This window comes from Urocitellus parryii, chromosome 8 (genome assembly GCF_045843805.1).
Source record: "Urocitellus parryii isolate mUroPar1 chromosome 8, mUroPar1.hap1, whole genome shotgun sequence".
In the NCBI taxonomy this organism is placed as follows: domain Eukaryota; kingdom Metazoa; phylum Chordata; class Mammalia; order Rodentia; family Sciuridae; genus Urocitellus; species Urocitellus parryii.
The window spans coordinates 152,684,831-152,710,994 of NC_135538.1; the positions used below are offsets into that span (position 1 = coordinate 152,684,831).

The 26,164-nt window shown below is 55.8% G+C and overlaps 1 protein-coding gene across 1 annotated transcript in view; it reads left to right on the forward strand.

Moving 5' to 3' along the window:
• Positions 1-26,164, forward strand: part of Carmil1 (capping protein regulator and myosin 1 linker 1) — a 245,573-nt gene that overhangs the window by 92,219 nt on the left and 127,190 nt on the right. Inside the window, exons 3-5 of the mRNA XM_026407693.2 lie at positions 9,737-9,787; positions 12,838-12,897; positions 20,289-20,410. Coding sequence (XP_026263478.2) covers positions 9,737-9,787; positions 12,838-12,897; positions 20,289-20,410 — 233 coding nt within the window. The remainder of the gene's footprint in view (positions 1-9,736; positions 9,788-12,837; positions 12,898-20,288; positions 20,411-26,164) is intronic.

Genomic DNA, 26,164 nt, shown 5'->3' on the forward strand with positions numbered 1-26,164 from the left:
TGGAAAGGTCAGGTTGAGGTCCTTCATAGGCAATTGACTTGAGGGGCCGAGGGCATCTGTGGGAGGCCCCTTGAACTGGACCTGGAGTGAGGAGGGTGCACAGGAGACGTGTGGAGGTGGGCAGGCTGCACTGCACTTGGGGGTCTCCAGACAGGGCGTGGAGTGACAGGGCCTGGATTCTGGACTAGAGAAATTTTGGATGGCTGTGTTTGTCACTGAGCAGGGGCTCTTGGAGGAGGGACAGGTCCTGGAAGAAAGACCTCGAGTTTAGTCGTTGATGTGCAGAGTTTACGGGTTGGAGAGATGTGCAGGCCAGTTAGTTAGACAGATCTGATGTTCCGAGAGAGGTCTGGGCTGTGTGGACAGGGGAGTCGTGCGACTGATGGAGGTTGTGGGAGTGGAGGTAGCTGGGAGTGGACATGCAACCAGAGATGACCGAGAGGTGCACACCTGTGGGAAAGACAGTGTCAAGCATGAAGGGCTGTGTCCGGCGCTCCAGAGAAACCTGGCTAGAGGATGCTAAAAGGCATACTGTGCATCTAGCAGCCAAGATGAGGGGGGCCTCGGCAAAGGAAATGGAGCTGTGGGTTGAAGCCAGGTCTGAGCATCGCGAGTGAATCTGAGTGGAGCCCTTTGTGTTGGGAAGTCGTGCTCAAAGGGAGAGGGGATTGGGGGCAGCAGGAGTCGTGCAGGCTCCAAGGATCGAGTCTGGATGTACTCGTCCCTCTGTGGAGGAGGAGTGCCTTGGGTTGCTCGGCGTTCCTGCAGTGGCCAGGGCCCAGGTGAGGGCAGGGCTCCCGGCCCCCAGCCCTTCAGTGGACGTGCAGGCAGCTGTGGAGGCTTGGAGTGGACGGCAAGTGGATCCGTTCTGGTAACTTCTGTTTCTCTGAAGTCGGCGGCTAAGTCATCCTCCCAGGAGCACGGTGGGGGGGGGGTCAGCTGGCCAGGTGGCCTTGTCCTCTGGCTGCTCTTGAGCCTGGGAGGGGTCTGGGCTGGGCAGCCAGCTGGGCTGGGCCAGGGCTGCTGCTTTCCGTGGGAAGTGCGAGGGCAGACACGTGGGTGGAGGGTGTGGACCAGGGAGGAGGGGTTCCAGCCAGGGCTTGGTGGGGCGAAGGTAACTGGTGCTGATGGAGAGGGAGGCTGGGGGAGACCTGCTGCCAGGGTCAGGGAGCCGAGGGTGGGAGGAGCAGGAGCGAGTGAGGGATCCGTTTCCAGGGCCTCTGTGGCTTCTCTAGCCTTAACACACATAGGGACCCCGGGGGGTCTCAGATGCAGATTCTCACTCCCCAGGTCTGGCGGGGGCCTCAGGTTCTGCATTTCTAACCAGCTGCTAAGTGATGCCCGCCCCGTGCCCTGTGCATCAGCCTTGGAGGAGGGGGCCGAGAGCTGGTGCCTGATGGAAGTCCCAGAGGCGGCTGGCGTGTAGCTGAGGAGGGTGCCTGCCTATCGGCCCGAGGCCTGGGTCTGCTACTCAGCCCTGGAGAAGAAACACACTAAAAAGAACCCTCAGGTTGGCGCAGTTTCAAGCCATAACAAGGCCCAGGGTGTGTTGAGTGGACAAGAAGGTCCAAGCCTCCGGGGTGTGTGGCAGGGCCAGCACTGTTGGAGCATCCTGTGTGGGTGGCCTGGCGGGATCTGTTTTTCACCCTCGGTGAGGTAAGGTGCAGTCCCTTACTTTACAGACCACGGAGGGAGGCGCCGGGAGGCCTCCCCGGTCAGCCGTGCCTGTGAGTGGTGGAGCTGGATTCCAGCAGGGCTGTCCAGCTCCCAAAGCCAGTGCCTGGGTGACCGAGTGCAGCCTCCTTCATCCCTGGGTGACAGAGTGGGGTGGCTAGGGAGGTTTCCAGTCAGTCTGAGCATCGTCTGTGAATCAAGTTTGGAGTGTGTACGGGTGTGAGAGACGTGGTGCCAGACCCTTTACACACCCCATTTGATCCTTGCGCTGTCCTGGAGTTCACTTCGAGGCGACACAGGTAGGATTCAGAGAGGTTGGGTATTTGGCAAGCGCATCTGGATTGGTCTGTGTCCAAGGCCTGTGGTCCCTTCACGCCACAGCCCCGAGTGGGAATGGAGTGTCCCTTTCAGTATTAGGTAGGCTCTGCCCCTCTGGGAGCCCCCTCGCTGACTCAGCCACATGCTGGAGACGGTGTGTGCTGGACAGATCCGAGAGGAACTGGCCTCAGGGTGTGGCTGTTTCTAGGTGGCGTATTGGCCCACACCTCGGACGGGCCTGGTCTTTCTTCCCTGTGGGTCCTGCAGAGCTGTATTCTGTCCGAGGACACTTGTAAGGGCTCCTTGGACATCAGTGTCCTCAGAGGTGAGCGCACAGTAGGTCATCCCTGGTTCTCATGTTGGGATACCTGTGTCCCCAACTTGGAAGTGAGGAGATTGGGGCTTGGAGACCTGAAGTGACTCACCTGCCCAGTATCCCTCGGCTCACAGAGGTGGTGGGCAGCAGCACGGCGTGCATTGGTGGTCAGTGTCGAGGCTGAAATCCTGTTGTGCTTTTTCTGTGTTCCTTGAACAATCGTGCCTCTGCTGTTTGTGAATTCATTTCAGACAGATATGGCTACGATGATGGGGGGGGGGTGCTGTAACCTGCCACCCAGGCTCTCCCAGGGCTGAGGGGTCTGGCATTGTGAAACCTGGTCCTGTGGGACTGAGCGGGGGTCCGACTCGTCTTTTCTCATGGCCCCTGACAGCCCTTCGTAGTCACCCACTGCTGCTTGCCAGCTCTCACTGGAGCCTTGTCTGTAAGAACCCCGTCTCCTTGCCCTGCCCTTACCAGGGTAACGTTTTCAAAGAGCAGGTGTGGCAGGTTCCAGAATCTCCTCTCAGCTGGTGTTCTGAAGAGGATCCCATATGTAGTGGCATTCAAACAGCAGATGCTTTGAAGTAGCTGTGGGAAAAATGAGGTGTGCTTCTCCTGCTTGGATGATGCTTCCCAAGGTTGCAATAACGACGACGCGACCCGCTCTGAACGGTGGGTAACCATCCCGTTTCTGTAGGATGGCGAAGCAACCAGGTGAGAAGGAATGGATTTGCACAGGTGTCAGTGCAGGAACACCCCCTGTGCTAGGCACTGGCACGGAAAACCGGCCACCGTGGCTTCTCGTCCCCTGGCGCGAGCATCTGTTGTTCTAGAGAGCAGGGACCTAGCGGCCTCGGGTCCTCTCAGCAGCATTTACCAGGGCCGTGTCACCCTAGAAGGCCCCTGGAGCCACAGAGGAGGAGGGCTTGGATCAGGGAGGATCCCAGAGCACAGGGCAGGGGCATGGAGACCTGCGCCAGCCGCTTCTAAGGCCCGCAGAGGTTGGGCCTTGTTCACGGTTGGGTCACTCGGCTGGCTGCTTCACTCGGGCCCAATCCAGACACCCCTTTCCAGTGTAACACTAGTACTTACACAGAAGCAAGAACAGTGGACATTGCACAGCTGACCCCAGGTGCAGGCTCTTGGTGAGCACTGCACAGAAGCTGAGGGAGTTAGCCCCGCAGCTCTGAAGCTGGGTGCCAGCGTTTCTGTTAGTGTCAGAGGAGGAAACTGAGGCAGAGAAGGTTCCGTGGTTTTCCCCGGGTCATGTAGGTCATGAATGCAGAAGCCTGGGCCAAACCCAGGTAACCAGCCCCAAGGTCTGCCCTCTATCCCCGAGACCGGGGCTCAGCAGCCCTTTGTGGTTAGTGCTTTAGGCCTTGTGACATGTCTGCTGAGCCCTGGGCCGTGTGCGGGAGCAGGACAGGCAGTGGACGAGGGGCTGTGGCGGGGCTTCAGCCAGACTTTATTTTCAGGACCAGGCAGGGGCTGGATTTGGTCCGTGGGCTATAGCTTCCGGACCCTCACTGGACAGCAGCGCACATTCCGGGGCACCCCCAGTGTGACAGTGCACCCACGGCTGCCCATCCCATGTGGTGCTTGGGGCCAGGGAGTGCGCTAACAATGCACGTCCCGAATTCCTCTGGGGTAGTGTCTGTCTTTGTGCATTGGCCAGAAAGGACGTCGGTCATCGCGGCTGTGTTGTTAGGAGGCTCACAGCCAAGACACAGATTTGATTCTCTCCACTTCCTGTGTGACCTTGCACAGTCCCTCCGTGTCTGTCACTCTAACTCACTCGGGTGATAATGAGCCTGGCCGCCTGCCTCTCCCTCACCTGGTGTGTTTGAGTTGGATCGATGGCCCTGTCACACGTGGAGCTGGGAGTTTGACAGCGGGCAGTGTATGAAGTGGCATTCATCATTTAGTTTGCTGGTGAATTGAAGAACAGGCTGGGGTCATGGGACCGTTGTTGAATGTCTGGAGTGCAGGGCCACTTTTCGAGGAAAGGTGCTCCCGGGGGTCTGCGTGGAAGGCGGGTTGCAGGGCTCATGGGTGGCCTGCGCAGCCTCGGGCCTCAGGCAGGGAGACTGGGCCTCAGGCAGGGAGACGCTGAAGCAGGCGCTCTAATAAAGGTGCAAGGAGGGGATTCTGCGGCCAACCCAGACAGACATTCTCCATAAGAAAGTTCAGGCTTCTCTGCTAAACTGTGAAGTTGAACATTACAAAGGGTTTTTGTAAATGTTTCAAAGTGAATGTTTGAAGTTAAAAGTTGAATGGCAACCTGTCGGGGAACTGGGCTGCGGCTTGCATTTCAGTAGGAGGGAGAGGGCGTGCATTGCCAGCGGGGGCCTGGGCTGGGGTGCTGAGGCCTTCCTGGGAGAGTGGGCCTTCCCAGGAGGGCAGGGGTGGCTTTGCCCCTGGGGTGGAGGCTCCTTGGCCAAACACACACTCCCTCTGACACCCCAGGTGGTTTTTTTTTTTTTTTTTTTTTTTTTGGTGACTTTTTTAAACTTTGTAAGAAAATCCTTCTCCTTCAAGGCCAAGCATGAGTGTGGAGCTGAAAGTTTTTCCCCAGGAGATGCCCTAATATCTTTTTGGTTTTGTTTGCTGTTGACAAAAACCATTATTTAAAAATCTAGCAGTTGTAGCTACATAATTTTACTTTGTGAATCCAAGTCAAAGGGGCTTTTATTAGGTTCTAGTCCTAGCTGGTGCTGGGTTGGGGTTGAAGCTACAGGTGTCTTTGACTCAGGTGCCCAGCCTGGCTTGGCCAGCCGAAGAAGCCCTGCACACTCTTGTCGGAGGCTTCCCAGTTTGCTGGTCTCGGCCTGCGATCTGCTAGAAGTTAGCCCACTCTGTCAGCTCTCCAGCTGGGAGGTGGCAGGGCCAGAATTTAAGTCCAACACACCCAGGCAGGTGGCCACCCGGGAGCCCTGGGTTGCTGGGGTGAAGATTCTCAGTGCTGAGGCTCCGTGTCCTGGGAACACCCCCTTGCTCTACAGTAGAAGTGCCTGCTACCTGGCAGCTCGGCTGAGGGGGCAGGTCTGCGGTGGCTGTGTAGCCAGCAGGGAGCCTCGGCCCCCTGATCAACTCAGTGTGCGTCCACCGAGTGAGAGGGTGAGGCACGGCTCTGTGAAGCAGTGGCCCTTGGAGTTTTCCTCTTGCTGGAGAACATTGCCACATGCTTCCTGGTGGGTTGGGAGGGTCCTGGGAAGGGTGGGCCAACTCTGCGGATCCCCGATTTCACTCCCACCTTGTTACAGGTTTTCTAACACCCGTCCTGTGCCTCTGGGGAACCTAGCTGGCTGCCAGAAGTGGGGACCAGCAGGCTCCAGGCCTTTGCGGCTTATCTGCTGCCTTCCAGAGCTGCACTCCCTCGGGATGGATCTCTTTTCAGCACGCTGTGTGCCCACACCCCCTGTAGAGGGTTGACACAGGGGCCCCATCTCGAGCCCCGCTGGGGTCAGGGTGAAGGCAGAGGCCACCACTGGAGCGTCAGGTGTCTGCATGCGGTGGAACCTGGCCTTACGCAGAGGGGACCCCACGGAATGCTCCTTCCGCCCCTTTCTCTTAACATACTGAGCCCAGTTAGTGCTCTGCCAGCGGTCCCAGAAGTCCCCTGTGGTGGCCGTGCTGAGAGGACAGTGGATCCTGTGACCCTTCCTGCAGGGGGTGGGGAGGGCAGCGTGTGTGTCCCCTGAGCCACCGCTGCCCTGTGCCAGCTGTTCAGTGTGTGTTTTTGGAATTTGATTTTTAGGCCTGTTAGTCAGAGTCACATGGGGACCTTGTCATCACTTAATTACCCGAGCTTGCGGTGTGTGACAGTGGGGGAGGTGTCTGCTCCTCTTTCCCCTGCGGTCTGTTCGAGCTCCGATGTGACACTCTTGCCGGGTGCAGAGTGGCTGTGGTGGTGTCTGCTTTTCAACAGGTGTAAATAAAATCCATGTTCCCAAGTGATTCCTGCGGAGGACACAGGCAGCCGAGGGCACCCGCAGCAGGAAGAGATGGCACGTGGCGGGGGTACTGGCGGCAGCAGCAGAGAGCCGGTCCCTTTGAGGGGGTCCCAGAAGGCGGGAGGAGCCAGAGAGAAGGAACAGGACTGGCCGAGAGGTGTGTGTGCAGAGTCACGTGGACAGATGTCAGACGAGACAGACACTGGCTGGGGACCGAGGCAAGCAGGCAGGACGGCCAGTGGGGTGGCCCTTTCTTGTGACCCCCAGGACCCCACATCCCATTGAGTCCTCTCACCTGTCTTCACTCTGAGGCTTCAGAGTTCCTTGACCCGTCCTCGTTCCCCTGGGTGCAGATCACTGAGGGATCTGGTTCTTGGAGAGGTCTGGGAGCCAGAGTGCCACCTCCCGAGCCGGACCCTCCAGGATGGAATCCCAGCCCAGGAGGAATGCTGAGTGACATTCTCCATGTGCCACCTCCCTAGCCGGACCCTCCAGGTTGGAATCCTGGCTCAGGAGGAATGCCGAGTGACATTCTCCATGTGCCACCTCCTGAGCCGGACCCTCCAGGTTGGAATCCCGGCTCAGGAGGAATGCCGAGTGACATTCTGCATGTGCCTCAGTTTGCCATCCTAGAATGGGACAGCACCTGTTCCTGATGGGCTCCCACGGGGGTTGAGCCAGGTGGCCGACACAACATCCACACAGCTCAGGGCAGGAATTAGCTCGCAAGATGATCCTGGATGCTGTGCAATGAATTCCACTTTGGAGGGATGTGTCCGGAGCTGAAGACGTTTTTCTGAGCACTGAAGGGCCTACAGGTTCCCGCCTGGGCTTTTGGCGTTGACCCTCTTTGCTGATGTGGGTGAGAGTGGAGCGCGTGGGCTGGAGCCAGGAGCCACAGCTTCTCGTCCTGGCTCTGCCCGGAGCTCCCTGGGAGGCGGTTTCTCTGGACCTGCTCTCAGCTGCCGCCCCCGGATTCAGGGCTTGGCCAGGGGGTCTTGGAACCTGTCTGGCAGACGAGTTTTACCATGTGGCTGTTGTGGAAATTCTGTCCAGAGATTCTTGGACTTGGGGTTCTCAGGAGGACCATGCAGGTAGTAGCCCTGGGAGTCTGACTGCTGTGCCTCTTTGTGACTGAGGAGGGAGAGTCGTGAGCGTGAGCCTGCGAGAGGAGCTGGGCTTGAAAGAGGGGCACGTCCTGGGGCGACTGAAGCAGGGGACTCCAGGAGGGGACTCCTCTGTGCAGCAGGGGCTCCTTCTGGGAAGACGCCTCCTTCCTGTGAGACGAGTCCTGGTCCCACGACGAATGTCGATGGCAACCTGCTCACCGGACCTGTGCCAAGGGCCTGGGGGTCTCGGCTGCCTGTTCTGTCCCTGTCTGAACGCCTTCTCGTCACTGTCATGGCTCTTCTGACTTGGATGCCCCTTACTGAGCCTGTGTCTCATGCAACAAAACACCCCCAGCCCTTTCTGAAAGGCCTCTGACCCCCAGCTGCCTGCATACTGCTGCCTACCAAGGGCGGCCTAGCACAGGGGCCGAAGGTTCAGGGCGTTCCGTATTTGGGAAGACAGTTTCAGAAGTTCGCTGTTGGGCTGTTGAGGAGGGCAGCCTTGAGCTCTGTGGGTCTTTCCGGTGTGGCCTGCGCTGGGCTATGCCATCCTGCCAGGGCAGAGCACGTGGAGGCAGGTGTGGTAATGCGTCCACCTGGCCCTGTCATCAAGAACCTCCGATTTGGGGTTAGCAGATGGCCCCAGGTGTGAATCCTGTTCCTGTCCTGATGGTGCGACCTTGAGTGAGTGTCACTGCTGAGTCTCAGCTGGTGGCTCTATAAAGTGGGGGCGTTGCTTGAACGTGGCTTTCATGAGACTGTGTGTGTCTGTGTGGTCAAAGGCGTCTGCTCGTGGCACGTGGGGTCGCTCAGTGAATGGAGGCTGTACCAAGGGACACGCCCTGCAGCCTGGCAGCACAGGGCACCCCGCTCAAGTGCCTGCTCTGGGGCTGATGCTTCCTGGTACATTGTTTGAAGTGCTTAGTGCTTTGGAGCCATGGTCTGTCCTGAGAATGTGCTCTAAGTTCTGCAGGCAGAGCCGCTGCGCTCAGCTGCCTGAGCCGCCCACCAGCCGGTGTGCTCCTCTGCTCCCTCTCTGCCTCCCCGGCCTGCGCCCTGCGGTGCTGCTTCATTCCTGGCCTCCAGGGTCTTAGTGGAAAGGAAGGATTCTTGCTTAGGGGAAGAGCAGGCATTGGCTCTCGGTGGTGGCGGTCACAGATGGAGAGTCTTCACTGTCAGGAGTCATTTGTGATCCACTTCTTTTTTTTTTAAAGAGAGAGAGAGAGAGAGGGAGAGGGAGAGGGAGAGGGAGAGGGAGAGGGAGGGAGGGAGGGGAGAGAGAGAGGAGAGAGAATTTTTTTTTTAATATTTATTTTTTAGTTCTCGGCGGACACAACATCTTTGTTGGTATGTGGTGCTGAGGATCGAATCCGGGCCGCATGCATGCCAGGCGAGCGCGCAACCACTTGAGCCACATCCCCAGCCCAGTGATCCACTTCTTAGCAAGGGTCACTTCTAATGCCAAAAGGTGCGAATGACACGAGTCCGCGCTGTGAGTGGCCCGAGGCTGGCATTCAAGGGAAGGTCTGAACTGGGCTGTTGTCCCGTGCCCTCCCTGCTGCCTGCCCCCCTGCTCCTCATCTGTCTCTTAGTAGATGGTTCAACAACAGGAACAGCAGGTTTTATAGAAGAGAACGTAGCTTTTGTTTCGGGTCTGGAGACTGGAGCGGGCCATCCAGGCACACCTGCTGGGTCGCCTGGGCCCGGATTAGCACTTGGAGCCTTGGGTTGTGTCTAGGTAAAGCCATGGGACTCTGGAGAAGTCCTCCAACCACTTGAGGGCTCAGTGTCCTTGACTTACGCAGCTTTGCGCGTTTTGTTCTTAGCACACAGGTCTCTTACAAAGTAGGGATTTATGACAGGGAAGTTCCTTGGAAAATGGCAAGAAGGCCCAGGGCGTGTGGGACCAGGTGGATGGAAGGATGTTACCAGCCAGGATAGGAAGGAAGCCCTAATAAATGTTCTCTCTGGGGCTGAGCAAGTGCAGCAGGGAGGCGGCCGGGCAGGCTCCTGGAGACCCCGCCTGCGTTTCCACCGCGCTAGGTGAACGTGGCGTAGGCTGGAGCCTAGGGGGAGCGTGGGAGTGGCGCTGGAGCTGGGGATGTGTGGAGGAGTACCGGCTACTCTATGAGGTCTGTGGTTGATGGGGTGGCCTCCTGACCACTCGTAGGCCCACTGCTCCTTTGGCCACGGGTTGACTTCTCATCTGGAGATTTCCTGGAGGATTTGTCCCCTGTGGACCTTGGTGCAGGGCCTTTGCTGTTCTGGTTGGCAGGGGCAAGCCTCCAGCTCTGGCGAGGGCAACCCTGAGGCCTGCTGGCCCCCCTCCGGCGTGCGCTGATGTTGCTGCTTCTGTGTTTCAGGTGCTCACGTCCTGCAGAGCCTTCCTCCTGACCGCGCGCATCCCCACCAAGGTAAGCGTCTGCAGGCCCCGCCCCACACGGGCCCAGTGCATGGAACACATGCACACACATGTACGCACACACACACGCACACACACGTGTATGTACATACACAGGAACACGCACACACATGTACACACACATGCACACACATACACATGCACACACACATGCACACACACATGTACACACATGCACACACACAGGCACACACACATGTACACACATGCACACACACATGTACACACATACACATGCACACACACACAGGCACACACACATGTACACACACGCACACACATGCACACACATACACATGCACACACACACATGCACACACACATGTACACACATGCACACACACATGTACACACATGCACACACACACATGCACACACACAGGCACACACACATGTACACACATGCACACACACATGTACACACATACACATGCACACACACACAGGCACACACACATGTACACACACACGCACACACATGCACACACATACACATGCACACACATGCACATACACATGTACACACATGCACACACACATGTACACACATAGGCACACACACATGTACACACATGCACACACACATGCACACACACACACATGCACACACACACACATGCACACACACATGTACACACATGCACACACACACAGGCACACACACATGTACACACATGCACACACACATGTACACACACACATGCACATACACATGTACACACACACATGTACACACATGTACACACACGCGCACACACACGCTCGGCACTCTTGTTTTCTGTGCCCCCCGCCCCCCAGGCCCCTGAAGGTGCTGTGGGATGTCTTCGCTCCCTTCTCCCCTCTTTGCTGAAGGTGTCCCAGGGACAGTGGTGGGTGTCTCCTGCTCCGTGTCCTGGGCGCTTCCTCTCTGCTGGGGCTCGGTTTCCCCTATTTCAAGTCTGCTCTTATTTCCTTCAGTCCTGGGGGGGAGGTTCCAACCAGGCTTGACTTGTGGACCTAGGAAAGCACTCGGGCAGCTTGCCTCTGTCCCTGCCTCCTGACTTGTCTTCCTCCCACTCCTGCCCGTGATTCTAATGCATTGACCTTCCTCAGACTCGGGGTGAGCTAGAGTGGACAGAGGATCAGTTTTGGGGGCTAGGAGCAAAAGCCTGATCAAAAGCCAGGGATGAGATCCGAGAGGCTGATTTGAACTTGCACAGATACCTCTGGGGGTGTCTCAGAGACTCACTCCCTCTGCATCCCTGAGAAGGACCCAGGGTCCTGGCTGTCCGCACCCTGGGCAGGCATCCCCCCCGCTGGTCCACGCTGCAGGGCCCACTCCTTTAACTCTCTGCTTCCCTGGTTCCTTCTAATACCTCTGTGTCGTTGCAAATTCTCTTTTTTCTGCCGGAACTTGTCTTCCCTTTGTTTGCTTAACAAACCTGCAGTCATCTTGGAGTCATTCTCTGGGACCCAGCTGAAGTGCCACCAGTCTTTCCTGGCTGCCCAGCACTTCCCTCTCCCTGCAAAGCCCTGGGGTAAGGTGGAGCATCTTAACTGCCCTCTCATTAACCTCACTAAGCCACATTGACCAAAGGTGCACCTCTCTGTCCCTGGAGAGGTCCCCACTGCTGGCTGCTGTCATTGCTGATGGGCAGTGAGACAGCAAGCCTGTCTGCACCTGCTCCCACCCGTTGGATGAGATGCCCACTGAGGGTCAGCTGTCCACTCCCAAACCTGCTGATAGCAGCTCCATCAGAATGTTTTTAACGGGATACTTTACATTGCAGTGAAGTCTGAGTGCAAAAGGAGAGGGTGCTATCAAACAGTGAGCGTTAATACAGCTAATTAGAAAAACTGCTGTCTTAGACCACTGTTTGGGGAGGGAATGAGAAGCATGATTATCTAGGAAACTTCTGCCCTCCGGTTGCTTTGCAAGCATCTTTGACTTCTCCATTTCTGATGAGACCTGAATAATGGAGATTGGAAGCCCAGAATTGGGGTGACTCAGAGAGGCCCCTTGAGGGTCCGCTGGTGGGCTTAGTGCAAAGAAAACCTTTGGCCCTGCTCAGAAGAGCAGGCTATGAAAGTATGTTCATAAGTTTTATATTAAAATATCAAAGGTAGGTGTGTGTTCTTCTTACAAAGCCATTCCCTGATTTAAATGGCTTTTCAAAACCCAATCCAGGCTCTATCTTGGCAATGACAGGTAAGAAGACTCCTGTTGAAATTGAATGTTGTAAAATACGTGCCTATGAGGATGCACTTAAGTCCTGGAGAACAAGGTGCACGTCTCATTCCTCTTCCCATGTCCAGTGCAGGCACACAGTAGGCTTTTCATAAATGTTCATCATCAACTCAATGAATAATGAGAGATTGGGTTCTCTCCTCGTCCCCAGCCCTGCTCCTCATGTGTCTTGAACTTTAGCTGCAGAGCATGAACTTCTGCTCTGGACTTTCCTTCTGGTGACTGTGGTACCACATGCCTTCCAGATGTAACTCGTGGGGTGGCACCTGCATGCTTCTGCCCTCTCCGTGAGCCACTGTACCCACAGGTTCTGCATCCTGACTGACCTCTGTATATGAGTGTGGGTGGAAGACAGGGGAAGAGAGTCCTGTAGGTGCGCAGAGTGTCACACAGCGTTTAGAATGTGGGGACATGCAGCAGGGACTGTGTCCTCATGTGACTTCCTGAGCTATGTCCCCAGGCTTCCCTTCTGTGACTTTTCCAAAGCAACATTTTGAAGCCGAAAGGGAAAGGATGATTCATGTTGTGTGAGCATTTCTCAAGGAGTAAAGAGTGGATTGTGAAAGCTTCCCCTTGGGTTTGTCCCTGGATGAAGTGAGCAACTTCCTCTCAACCCTTTAATAAGAGGAACGACGCTTCTGCCGAAATATGATACATCATGCCCCTTTCTTGCTGAATGGAAATATTAAGCCAGTTTACCCTCAGAAAATACCTAAAAGGTCCTTTGCCCTGGAATGGTCTCTGATTATAGCACTTTACGTCGAATGATGTGTTTTAAACCCTCGTTACAGGTCTCCCCTTCTCTCCCCCTGCAGCTCGAGCTCACCTTCAGCTACCTGGAGATCCATGGCGTCTTCTGCAACAGGCCAGCCCAGGTGGGTGTGAGCGGCAGGAGCCGGCCACAAAGGTCATGACCTAGTCCAGATTCCGGAAACCCTTTGCTTTCATTATTGAAGGCTTCCTGAGATGGTAGGAAAACAAGATTAGGGAAAGTGGGGTTCTCAGAGTGAGGGCTCGACTGAGGCTGTGTGCGAGCAGTGGGGGAGTGGTTCTGATAAGGAAAATGGACGGCTGAAGATATCCAGTTAGCTCTGTTAGCTGACTGTAGGAACGTGAGAGTGCTGTCCTCAGAGGCTCTCTACGGCAGATCTTCACAGTAAAAGTTCATGGACTGTGGAAGGCTTTTCCCGGAGGAGAGTGGCACATATAGTTTTTAGTGTTATGAATTAGATTTAGGGCTGGGGATGTGGCTCCGAGGTAGAGCACTTGCCTAGCACGTGTGAGGCACTGGGCTCCATCCTCAGCACCACATAAAGATAAAATAAAGGTGTTGTGTCCAACTACAACTAAGAAAACATTTTAAAAAGGTGAGATTTACAGAACCCAGCTTTGTTGAGCTATAAGTCGCTGCATTGAAGTGCAAAATCCGATGGCCTTCGATGGCCTGTGACACAGTACCCATGCCCAGTACACCAGGAAGTGGTGGCCACAGTGAGGACGCGAGTCCAGCCGTGGCCCCGAGGGCCTCCTGCACCTTAGCAGCCCATCTGCAGCGGTTCCCTGCGCTCTCACGGGGGTCTGCGGCCTGTCTGCCCTCCCACTCCCGTGGCATGTTGAGACCTGTCCTGTTCCGGGTCCTCCGTGGCCGAGGCTGCTCCACTGTGGGCTCCTGGCTGTAGGTGGAGCCTGTCTCCTGGGGAGGACGTGGGTTTGTTTCTGGTAGTGAGTGACAGATGCTGCTGCTCCGAATGCTGACCTTGAGTCTTTGGAGGGTGCTTTCTTTTCCCCTGGGGGGCCCCTTGGGGCGCCATGGTGGAGTCTGCCCTGGGTGCTTAGCTCATTGGGTGTCAGCCTCTTTTCCAGGGAGGGTTCTGCCCACCTGCACCTGCAACGCGGAGCGCTGTTCCTCCCCGTGCCCCCGGGTGCTGGTGAGGCTGGTCCTGCGATTCCAGTCACTCTGATGGCTCTGTGATACTGTTCATGGTGGCTTTCATTTGCGTCCTCCACTACGTGTCTTTAGTGAGTGTTAGTTCAGACCTTCCCCCATTTTTAAAATAGGGTTGTTGGTTTTCTTAGTGAATTTTAAGAGTTCTAAAAAATATAGATTCTGGGTACTGCTCCTTTGTGCACCGCGTGACTCCTGCCCACTTTCTCTCGGCTGTGCTGGGCTTTGCAGTCTCTTCAGGGCCTCTCTCGAAGAGCAGAGGTCTTAGCCTTGGGTCACACCTGTGCCTGCGGGAGCCTTGTTAGAGGAACCTTCTGCAGCGAGCACTGTGGGATGAGCTCCTCTCCCTTCCTCTGAGCAGTGCGTCCGCTTGCCCAGAGCCGTGGAGCTGAGAGCCGCTGTTCCCTCGCTGAACTGGATCTGTTCTAACTGTCCACGCCAGGGCTGCTCCACTCTGGCCTCCGAGGTGGCCCCCTTGGCCCCCAACACACTGTGGATGGCAGTGGCTGAAATCGGGCGGGGTTAGTCCTCCAGCTTTGTGCTTCTTTTTCAGAAAAAGATTGTTTTATTGATTCGGGTCCTTTGCGGTTACTGCTGAACTTTAGAATCAGGTCGGTTTCGGTGTCAGGGTTCCCTTGAGGAGCAGAACCAGTAGGAAAGAACTACATATATACGAGGGGGTTACGAGAGTGGCCCTCACGGTCCAGGACTGGACAGGGCCACGGTGGCCATCTGCAGGCTGGAGAGCAGGAAACCAGTCGTTGCTCGGTTCAGGAAGCTGGGGCCTCAGACCAAGAGGGACAAGTGACGCAGCCCTGGTCCCAGGCTGAAGTCCTCGAAGCCTGGAGGGAGAGAGTGAGTCCACCCTAAAGGGCTGAAGGAGCTGGAGGTGCCTTCCCAGAGCGCTGTGCTCACGGGTGCTGGTGGGTGGCCTCCTTCCTCTGCTGAGTGCACCCACTCCCTGGCTGTTGGGTGGTGCCACCCATGTTCAGGGCAGGCCTCCCTGCTCAGTGTGTGGTCCCCCTCGTCCCTGGTGCCTGGAAGCAAGCACCCTCACAGACACCCCAGAGTGCGCTCTGCCAGTTTCCTAGGCGATCAAGTTGACAGTCAGTATTGACCACCACGGTCTCTCTGTAAAGCTGGGGTTTTGATTAAAATTTCGTAGGACCTTGCCATCTTAATAAGACGGAGTGTTCTGACCCAAGAAAATGGGATATTTCTCCTTTTATATGGGTCTTCATATTTCTTAGCAGTAATTTCCTGTAACTTTTAGTATGTGTCTCCTGTCGTATTTGTTCCTAAGCATTTCCTATTTTTCTTCTGTTGTAAATGGTACTGTTTTTAAGGTCCAGTCTGAAATGCAGCTGACCTGTGCCTGCTACTGTTGTGTCCTGCTGCCTGGCCACACTCACCAAGTAGTGCCCGCCTTCTGGTGGATTCTGTAGCTCTATGGGGGTGGTGTGATCTGTGAGTGTGAGTCCATGGGCCCCTTCCGTGAGCACCCCGCACGTGTGCGTATGTCTTTGGGCGCCTTCCCGTGAGCACCCCACCTGTGTGCAGGCGTCCCTGGGCCCCTCCATGTGGTGTGTGATTCGAGGGCCGAGCCATCTGCCTAAGCGCGGGCTCATCTCTTCTGCGGTGCTGGTGACAGAAACCCGGGCCTCTATCTGACCGCAGAGCCTCCTGTTTTCTGCCAGCGTTTATGAGACTGACCAGGCTAACTTGATGGCTTACCAGTGAGGTCAGGTCAAATCTCAGAGCCCGACTGCCCTGGCCAAACCTCTAGGAAAGGACCGAAGGGGCCCAGCCCTGACCTTGGAGGGAAAGCACCCGTTCTTTCCATCACCCGCAAAGTCGCCACAGGTTTTCAACAGATGCCTTTTATCTGGTTGAAGAAGTTCCTTCCTATTGCTAGTTTTTTGAGAGTTTATCAGGAATTAGTTGTTTTTTTTTTGTGGGGGGATTTGTTGGGTTCATTCCTCCCACCCTCCCTCTTTAGCTTGTTGAGTTGCTTCATTGCATTTGCTGATAGTGAGCCGTCTCTGGCTCCTAGGGTAAACCCCCCTGGGTCGTGTGCGCCTTTATCTGTTGTTGGTCTGTTGTTAACGTTTCGTACAGCGTCTTTCTCGCTGACCTCGGTGACTGCTCTTTTCTCCTCCTTTTTCGTGTTTTCTTTGGCCGGCTGGTTCTGTGTTGACACCATCCCAGACTCACAGCACGGATTGGGAGTGGAGTTGGTGAGTTCTTCCAGGTGTCTGGGCCTCGGTAATGTCTGTCCCCACGTCAGCCTGTGGCGTGGGAGGGTTCTAACCTCACATTCTCTTTCTCCAGTAGATGTGGGGCAGATTCCATTCATGTATTTCTTCCTGGACGAGCTTGGGTGGTTTGTATTTTTTAGGAAATGTGAATTGTGAATTTATTAAGATAGAGGCGCTCTTCATTATCTGGCTTGTTATTCTGTCAATACCCGTAGAACGTCACTGTGGATACTATAGCCTGGTTCCCCATGTCCTCCGAGCCTTGTTAGGGCTTTCTCAGTTTATCCCTCTTCTCACAGAGAACTTAGTTTTTGCTTTCCTTGACTTTTCTCTATTGATCTCATTGATTTTTCTATTTTATTGATTCTTGCTCTGATTTTCTTTTTTTTTTTTTTTACTCTTGTTGGCTTTTAAAATAAAAAAGTAGCGTCTGTTGTTTGTGGGCAGTGTGTTGGGGGTGCTCCTGAGGACTGTCAAGTGTTCACTTCACGTGAGTCGTGGTCGCGCCTGGTCCTTGGTGCTTTTCGACGTTCCTGGCGGGCAGTGTGCCTCCACTCTCCGGCCCTGGAGTTGGGAAGCAAACCACAGCAGCATGTCAGGTTTGCCCGCTGGCCAGATGTGGGCAGGGGCCTGGCCTACAGGCGGCTCCTCTGGGCCCTCCAGGCTGCCTCAGTTCAGGGTGGCCAGGGTTATGGTGTGGAGTCGGGACGAGCAGAGGGCCCTGAGGAGCGTCGGTGCCCCTCGTTATGGCTTGACTCTGGGGTCTAACTGAGGAAGGCCGCGCGGCAGGCCCTGCTTTTCCATGTGGCTGCGCGAGTGGGTCTCATCAGGCCTCCCGTGGCTGTCCTTCAGGGCCCTGGGAGCGGAGCCAGCGGGCTCAGCCCCTGGCGTGTGGCACTGTGAGTTCCTAAAGAGCAGCTCCCCTTGGCACGCAGAGGCTCTTGTTCCAGGGCATGGACCTGGAGGTGACCGAGGGAAACAGTGGTGCCTGTGGTTCCACCCCAGGGCCAGCGGCCCAGAGAGGGCCTCCCTGCCCTGGAGAACTTCAGCATTCCTGGGTTCAAATGCCCGTGATGGTTTTAGAAATTCAGACTCCTCCACAGAGCCTGTCCCCATGTCACCACCCTCCCTCCCACATACCCGTGCAACACACAGCCTCACACCAAACAGGCAGGGTCAGCGTGTCAGAGGACACCCCCGCCTCACCTGGGACAGCGGGTCTCTGGACCTCTTTGTCGGTGCAGCCGTTGATTCTCTGAGTCCCGATGCAAGAGAGGAATGCTGTGCAGCTGGGGTCTCTGCTGCCCGTCTCTGATCTGCTCTTGGGTTCCCTCACAGCGATGGCGGGGTCTGGGCTTCTCTCAGCCTGATCTTGATTAGAAGTCTTTCTGCTGTCTCTGTCTCTGTGTTAGTTTTGGCCATTATTTAATCACAGCTGGGAAGCTGGGGTGACGTTCCTGGGACATGAGGCATGGCCTTCTATGTGAAGGCCGGAGAGTGAATTCCCCTGAGTTGAGAGCTGGGACTGTCCTCGGTGCCTTTCCTTGAGGGATCCGGGGCACCTTCTCGGTTGCCAGGCCTCAGCTTCTCAGCTCTTTGGAGCCGGGTTCCGCCTCCTGGTGCTCAGCAGAGGCTGGCCGCGGTCCAGCTTTGGGCTGTAGCTGTGGCCTGCTCTGATGGTGTCCCTTCCCCCAGAAGGTCATTTGCTGTGTGCTGGAGTGAGGCTGGCACACTGACCCTGCTGGGTGGAGTGGAGCCCTGCTGGTCATGGAGAAGTAGGGTTCTACCTTTACGGGACAGCAGAGCGGGACTGGAGGTTGGACTCACAGCTGAGGCCTGGTGCCTTCCACTCCGGTTAGTGTCTCCCTGACTTAGTGTTTGTGGTGTGGCTTGGGAGCCCAGGGCCCTGCACATGCTGGGCAGATCGCTGGCCCCTCCTTAGTATCGATGTACCCGGGGCAGAGGTAGGGGCTGTGCCTGCCGGGCATTGAGGAAGCAGCGTTAGGGCCTCTGTCTCCTGGATGATGAGGGGAGACCAGACACTAGTGACAGGAGCCCTTTTTGGCAAGATGAGGCTGCGCTGTGGGTCCCTTGTGCAGAGATGGTGGCGATGGCCTGCCAGTGGGTGCTGTGACTTCACTTACAGCGGGCCTGCAGGCTTGCTTCTTCCCCAACCGCCACTGTTTCTCTTCCTTGTCACTCTGCGCAGTGCAGGGTGACTAGGTGTAAGATCAAGTGGAATTAGAGTCAGCCCATCACTCATTGCTGGCACCCAGGCTGTGAGCTGGACAGCTGCACTGGACGTGAGGGACAGGGAAGGACCCTGGGAGAGGAGTGCAGTCCCCCAGGTGGGAAGGCGGCTGGGCTGTCCACCCTGGGAGCAGCGGTGGCCCTCTGGCTTCCAGACGTGTCTGTGCTTAGATACGTGCACACACAGCTCGTGAGTCCCAGCACTGAGCCACCCCCGGTGAGGTGGGACCTGGCGTGGGGCCAGGGCCAGACCCCACTGATGCTACGGTTTGGTGCCTTTGGTGTTGGGATAGTTCTGGGGCCACTGTGCTCAAGACAAACACAGATTTGCATGAAGAATTTTAAAAGCTTTTCCTTTAACTTCTTGAGGCATATGTTGAAAATCAGGATTAAAAATGAGGATTCTTTCTCCCCACACTGCTGACTGCCCGAGGTGAGATGAGTTGGCAGGCCCCTTCAGGGGTCTCTGTGAGAAAGTCCCAGTTTAAGGACCATGTCTCTGTTGTCCTTCTCTTTGATCTCTTTGTCTTGATGAATGTCATCTAACATGAATATGTTGAACGACCTAGATGATTATTACTATTTTCCAATTTGGCTGATTTCAGGCAGTGTAAAGTGAATTCTGTAATTGGCTTTGTTAATCCAGTTGGTTAGTTACAGTACAGTTTAGTGTCCCCAGTCAGTTTTTGCACAGGTAAGTAATAAAAGGAAGTTCATGTGTAAAGAGGTTTTAATGCAGTCATAACGCACAAGATTGCATTTTACATGGATACTTTTTACAGTCAGGGTAATGGTATCTTTAAAAAAAGAAAGTGATTGAAATTGACTTTTTTTCTGTTCTAGGATGGAACTCATGCATGCTAGGCAGGGGCCACTCCGCACCGCTGAGCGGCAGCCCCACCCTGTTATATCACCTCAGGACAGGGTCATGCTGAGTAACTCAGGCCACCCTTGAATTTGCCATCCCCCTCCTCTGTTTCCCGAGTTGCTGGGATTAGTTCTGTGTATCACAACTAATTGTGTGTATGTTTGAAGTCGGTTTTTTAAAAAAATGTGTCCATCTTCAGCTTGCTGTCCCGCTGTCCCTCTGGCCCCTGCCCTCTTTGCTCAGGTTGATTTAGACTTTTTACAGGACCAGGTGCCTGGCCCAAGTCTCAACACTTTCTGGTTTTTGCTTAACATTAAAACTAACACTGAAGATTTTTATCATGCTGCTGCTTTAATAGAATCCTTTCCAAGGATCTTCTTTTCTTAGGTTGAAATTTCATAAGCACTTGTTTTTTTTTTTTTTTGCCTTTTCCTAGGCAAAGGTTTTAAACATTTTTTTTTGAACATCGCGTAAGGTTTCATATTTTTGATACATGGTAAGGAAAGGTCTGGGGCTGTAGCTCCATGGGGAAGTGCTTGCCTAGCATGAGTGAGGCCCTGGGTTTGGTCTCCAGCACCACTTAAAAAATAAATAAAGATACGGTGTGTCCATCGACAACTAAATACATATTTAAAAAAAAAAAAAAAAAGAAAAATAGAAAGTCACACCGGATTCTGCTGCGGTGTTCCCAGAAGGACCAGAGAGGAGCAACAGGTGCTCATCAGGACAGATCCCGGGGGGAGCTGTGTCCACCACGCGGTCAGCCTGGAGACCTGCCCCGTCCCGGGCTTCTGAGGTCCACCACCCTCTTCCCAGGCTGCTCTCTGAGGAGGCGCCTGCTCCAGGCTGCTGTGCCGCCCTATTTGGGGTGACTGCTCGCTCGGTGGCACTCACGTTCAGGGCGGGCTGCGGCCCCTTGCTGAGCTGTCCCTCGTGCTCTTGCAGATGGTGGTGGAAACCGAGAAGTGCAGCGTCTCCCTGAAGATGGCCTCTCCCGAGGACGTGAATGACGTGCTGGCGCACATTGGCTCCTGCTTGCGGAAGATATTCCCCGGCCTGTCTCCAGTGTGAGTTCCCGGGAAGGGCCAGGAGGAGGGAAGTGCTGTCCCCGAGGGGCAGTGCCACCTGCTTCCCTTCTGGACTCTCCTCTGAGCAGTGGCCGCGGGAGCTACCTCGGACCCTGGGGTTTCATCTCGAGGGTTTCTGGGTGACCTTATCCGAGAGCTGAGTGGTGAAGGGTTTGGTGGTCCTCTAGCGTCCACTCGTGAGACGGAAACAGAAACCTCTTAAAAATATGTCCCCATGAGTGTGTGTGGTCGAACACCACGACGGCTCACTGACAGGGTCACACGCACGGGGTGTGACCTGCTCAGTCCTCGGGCTTCCTCTTTTACCCCCTCTTCCCTTCCCAGGCCCCTCTGCCTCTCTGCTAGTTTTCCTTCTATTTATCTCTCATTTTTGAATTGGGCTCACAGGTAGGCGTAAAGGTGGAGCGCTCTGTGGCACGTGCCTGTGGGTGGCAGCGTGGTCTGGTGATCTCCCCCACAGATCCTCCCCGTCTGTCCCTCCTTCCTCCCTCAGCCTCCTCCCCGTCTGTCCCTCCTTCCTCCCTCAGCCTCCTCCCTGTCTGTCCCTCCTTCCTCCCTCAGCCTCCTCCCTGTCTGTCCCTCCTTCCTCCCTCAGCCTCCTCCCTGTCTGTCCCTCCTTCCTCCCTCAGCCTCCTCCCTGTCTGTCCCTCCTTCCTCCCTCAGCCTCCTCCCCTGGTCTGTCCCTCCTTCCTCCCTCAGCCTCCTCCCTGTCTGTCCCTCCTTCCTCCCTCAGCCTCCTCCCTGTCTGTCCCTCCTTCCTCCCTCAGCCTCCTCCCTGTCTGTCCCTCCTTCCTCCCTCAGCCTCCTCCCCGTCTGTCCCTCCTTCCTCCCTCAGCCTCCTCCCTGTCTGTCCCTCCTTCCTCCCTCAGCCTCCTCCCCGTCTGTCCCTCCTTCCTCCCTCAGCCTCCTCCCTGTCTGTCCCTCCTTCCTCCCTCAGCCTCCTCCCTGTCTGTCCCTCCTTCCTCCCTCAGCCTCCTCCCTGTCTGTCCCTCCTTCCTCCCTCAGCCTCCTCCCCGTCTGTCCCTCCTTCCTCCCTCAGCCTCCTCCCTGTCTGTCCCTCCTTCCTCCCTCAGCCTCCTCCCTGTCTGTCCCTCCTTCCTCCCTCAGCCTCCTCCCCTGCCCCTTGGATCCCCCTCTACTTTTTTCCTTAGTCAGCCGACTTCAGGACTGCCTTCCTGTAGCTCCAGCTGGGCCCTGTGTGAGCCACTCCTGGTTCAGCAGAAGGCGTCCCACAGAACGTCAGTCATGAGCCCGGCTCTTCTTTTACCTTGTTGTTTTTTCCTAGTAAGAGGAGACGTCAAAAAGGAACAAACAAACAAAACCCCCCAATTAAACCATCAATCGACTGCTCTTTCATTCCTACTTAGCTTTCTGAAGCACACAGTAGGGTGCACACCCCCATGCATGTAGTTAGGCCTTGAGATCAGGACCCAGCGCCTGGACTGCAGGCTGTGGGGGTGTGGGGGTGTGGGGGTGTGGGGCCCTAGGGTGGGGAATTGGCCTGGTCCAGATGAAAAGGCGGAGACAGGCTTCTGTCATAGCCTTCCTCAGGGAAAGGCCTGGTTCTCAGGCTGTGGGAACCCTCCTGAGAGAGGCTGGGGAGCATGTGGGTGTGTGCAGGGTGGCGGGTGGCGGGGGATTTCTGGGACTCCCCCCCCCCCAATCTGTGCCTACAGTGTCCCAGGGGCCCCCTGGGGGCTGGAGGGTGCTCTGTGGACTGGGAGCGCCCTGGCCTCTGTCCTCTGGGGCGCTGCTTGTCTGTCTGCGGGCAGCCCTGCACTGGGCCCTCTGGGTGACTGACGGGGAGCTGGCTTCTGAGGGCACTGAGTGTCCCTGGCTCCCTGGGGTTCGGGGCCAAGTCTGGCTGGAAATAGGCATCAGGTCCCTTGCAGGCAAGTGCTGGCTGACCTCCGTGGACTCCTGAGAGAGGTGGTGTGAAGAAGGCGAGGCTGCAGGTGACGGGCACCCCCGGGGGGCGTCCAGATATGGAGGAGAAGGTGGGGAGGGGTGGGAAGAGGTGAGGATGGAAACGGTGGAGGTGTCCTCCTGTGGCTCTCTCCTCTCGCAGGGCAGCGTCCAGTGAGCCCCTAGCCCCCTACGACACCTTGTGTGCTCTTCCTCTTGAAGCTCTGAGTGGTGTCACGTGGTTCACAGGAGGGACGGACAGTGGGTGCTGGTCATTGGGTAGAGGGGGCAAGGTGCCTGGCTGGACCCTTCCTTCCCAGTTCCCAGTGTCCCCGAGTCAGAGCTGACGGGGAGATACTTCCTGCGTATAAATAGCGTGCAGCAGGCAGAATAAAGTCCATCCCTGGGACGTTACGGTGGCTCAGGGCCAGTGGAGGACACGGAGCTCTGTTTGGGGTTCTCTGGCCTTGGAGTCCTTCATCCACCCGAGGCAGGGGTCCAGTTAAGGAGTCCTTAGGCCCCCAGCCCTTGTCCCCTTCCTTGATCAGGGCCCTGGTGCCAGGGAGGGTGGCAGGACAGGGTTCAGGGACCAGGAGGATCAGGAGGCAGAGCCAGAGCCACCCTGGGTCCTCAGGGTTGCTTCGGGCGCGTAGTGAAGCAGGACCCGACTCTGAAAACAGTGTCCAGGATCAGAATCAAACACGTAAAAAATGAAAAATAGCTGCAAAGTAGAATCGGCCTCTGTCCATCAAGAGAATGCTGGTGAGGAGAGAAGGAAGAATGTCCTTTAAATGCACACTCACAGGAGCATTTTCCTCCGCAGCTCAGCTCTACAGATACATATGAAGATGTTTATTTTTTCTTCCCTCTCTCCCTTCCAAAATGACTTTTTTTTTTTATCTTTCGTCAAATAGGAAAAGGTTATTTCGGGATGTAGAGAAGATTTAAAGAATAGATCATGAATTGAACTGAAACCCAGCCCTGAGCAGGCCACCGGGCCATGCTTCTGGCCCAGCTGCTGGTCATTCTGTGCCCAGCGCTGGAGGCCCCCCTCGGGGGCTGGGCGCAGGGGTGCTTACAGCAGCTTTTTAATATCAAAGAACCCTGTTGTTTTGAAAATGAAGCTAGACTTATTCTAAAACATTTAGTGAAGTCATTAGTACATTATCTTAGAAAATGTGGATTCAAGAAGCTCCTCAGGCATCATCCAGGAGTAAGCCTTGGACGAATAATAGAGGGAGGAGTGTGGATCGGCACCCTCCAGGGGAAAGCCCGGTTCCCCCAGAGGCAAGCAGATGACACTTGGCTGCTGTTTAGAGCAGGGCTTCCCCCTGTGTGAGGGCCCTGGAAGGTGCTGTTGTTAGCTGCGGAGGCTGGAGGCTGAGGCTGGGAGGGAGTGGTGGCAGGTGCAGGGTCACCTGCAGGTCCTTCTGTGAGTTGAGAGCGAGCTTCGGCTGTGGAGATCTGTGAGGCAAAGCCTCGAGGTTTGGCACTAGGGAGCTCGTGAAGGGTTTGCAAGCTTCGACTCAAACGACGGTCAGAGTGATGGTTTGAATTTACCTTTTGAGGCACCTGTTCTCGTAGCAGCCCGTCCTCAGAGGTGCTGGACTGCAGCCTACGTGGGTGGGAAGGAGATCACGGACCTCTGGCGAACTTCTCTGCTTGTGATGATTTTTAAAACTACCTGGGAGTCAGGTGCATTTCTGTGATGTCGTTTCACATTTGGTTAGATGTGGTTCGTGTCCTCCAGCTGGTAACCACGTGATTTCTTCTTCTTCTTTTGGCATATGCTTGTTATTCTTTCATGTGAGACCTCTGAAAATGGGCTGAGGGTTTGTGTTGGTGTATTGGAACGACGCTTCTTTACGGCAGCAATAAAAATGACAATGCAGATCCCTTTATGAAGCCGAAAGTTGACAGAGACATGAGAACGTGGGTTATGCTGCGATGCTCGATGGGCGTGAGGGAGAGATGGCTCCAGCGTGCAGCCCCCAGCCTTCCCTCTGTGTGGAGCGCTGGGTCATCAGGGCTGTGCTCTGTGGGGACGGTCCCTTCCAGCCCGGGATGAAGGCTAGCATTGAGGTTGAAGTCAGTTGCTAAGTGGGCTAAGGTCATGTGAAGAGATTCTCCAGGGCAATGGCTCATCCTGAGATCTGCATGAAGAGCCGATCCTGTTACCTAGTTGGCTGTTTTTTGCCAGATGCGACTGTTTTCCGAGTCTTGTGTAAATTAAGTGTGTGGAATGCAAACGTTGCTGACTCAGCCCTGTGGCACCCTGTGGGACACTGAGGGGCCTCTCCTGCACCCTGGGGTTTGGCTTTACCACCCATTCTTACAGCAGTCTGTCTGTCTGACACTCTTCCCCGTGAGTGTGAGCCCCTGCGCACACCCATGAGCGGAGAACAGGTTGTGCAGAGGGGTTTCCTCTCACTGGTCCCTGAGCCTAGGGTTAGAACACGCACGAGCCTGTCCCCGGCTGCTGAAGTTCATTCTTGGTTGCTTATGGAGATAATGCGAGTGTTTTGCGGGACTCCTTTTACTCCTGAAATCTCAGCAAAACACGCAAGGTGACAACTGTTGGCAAGCAGAGCGACTCGGAGTCCCTCAGGCAGATGACTCAGGGTGGTGCCACATCCTCTGCAGAGCTGCCTCTGCCCTCCCTCTCCCTCTTCTCTCCCTTTGATCTCCGTTTACCGCCCGCCCCCCGCCCCCCTGCCTGTGACGTCCACTGTTGCTTTGGCCTGAAGCTTTGTTTTCCAAAGCTGCATATTTGATGATTCCCTATAACCCCAGACTCCCACTAGCTCAGTCTGTTTTCCGTTGTTGTAACAAAATATTATAGGCTGGATGGGTACGTTATAAAGAAAAGAGGTTTATTTTTCTCGTGGTTTGGAGGCTGAAAGTCCACTGTTGCGCGCCCTCACCTGTTTGTTCTCAGGTGGGCTCGCCCGGCTGTGTCACAACCCGGCAGGGAGGGAAACAGCCTGTGCAGAAGGGGCCAAGTGCGTGGAGTGGCCTTGCTTTGAAACAACCCACCCTCGTGAGAACTGATTCACTCTGTAAAACCTGCATTCATGCCCCCCAGGCGGTGCCCCTGAGACCCAGCTGCACGAGGCCCACCTCATAACGGTTCCACCAACTCGGCAACACCCCCGCTGGGTCCCGAGCGTCCAGCAGTGAACTCTGGGGACATGGTCAGGCCGTACCCCAGCTGCTCTCAGGCCCATGGCTTCCTGTCTAGGTGGCTGCCTTGGTCTCTTCCTGCTTCTGTGGAGCTCTTCTGCCCCTCAGGTGTCCTGGTGGCCACGCACCCTTCGGGTCTCTGAAGCAAAGCTTGAGTCTTGGAAGAGAAGTCAAGATAGTCAGACGAAGGTCCAGCTCAGTCCCGGCCACGCAGCCGTTGGACCTGGGCCTGGCTCCCACAGCTCAGCTGTTTCTTTGCGTGACATCCAGCGTTCCAGGCCTGCGACGTCCTCTCATTGGGAAGGACAGCTCCCACCTCGTGGTCAGGTTGCCCTGCCTTGGTGGAGGCCCCACCTGCCCCAGGTGTTCTGATACCTTCCTGAGCGTCTTCTGTCTCCCGAGCCTGGGGGTGAGCGCTGTGGCTTGTCAGCGCTGTGGAGAGTGCACCGTGGGGCGGCCGGCTGTGTTCCTAACCCCTGCTCTGTCCTGCCTCTCCCTGTGAGGCTGGGAGCTACGGGAGGAGGGGGGTGGGAGGGACTGACCTGCCCAGTCCCAGCAGAATCCGTGTCCAGGGGAAGAGAGGGAAAGGAAGAGCCATCCGAATATGGAATGATGAGTTTCCTGGTGAGCACTTGTCTAGGGTGC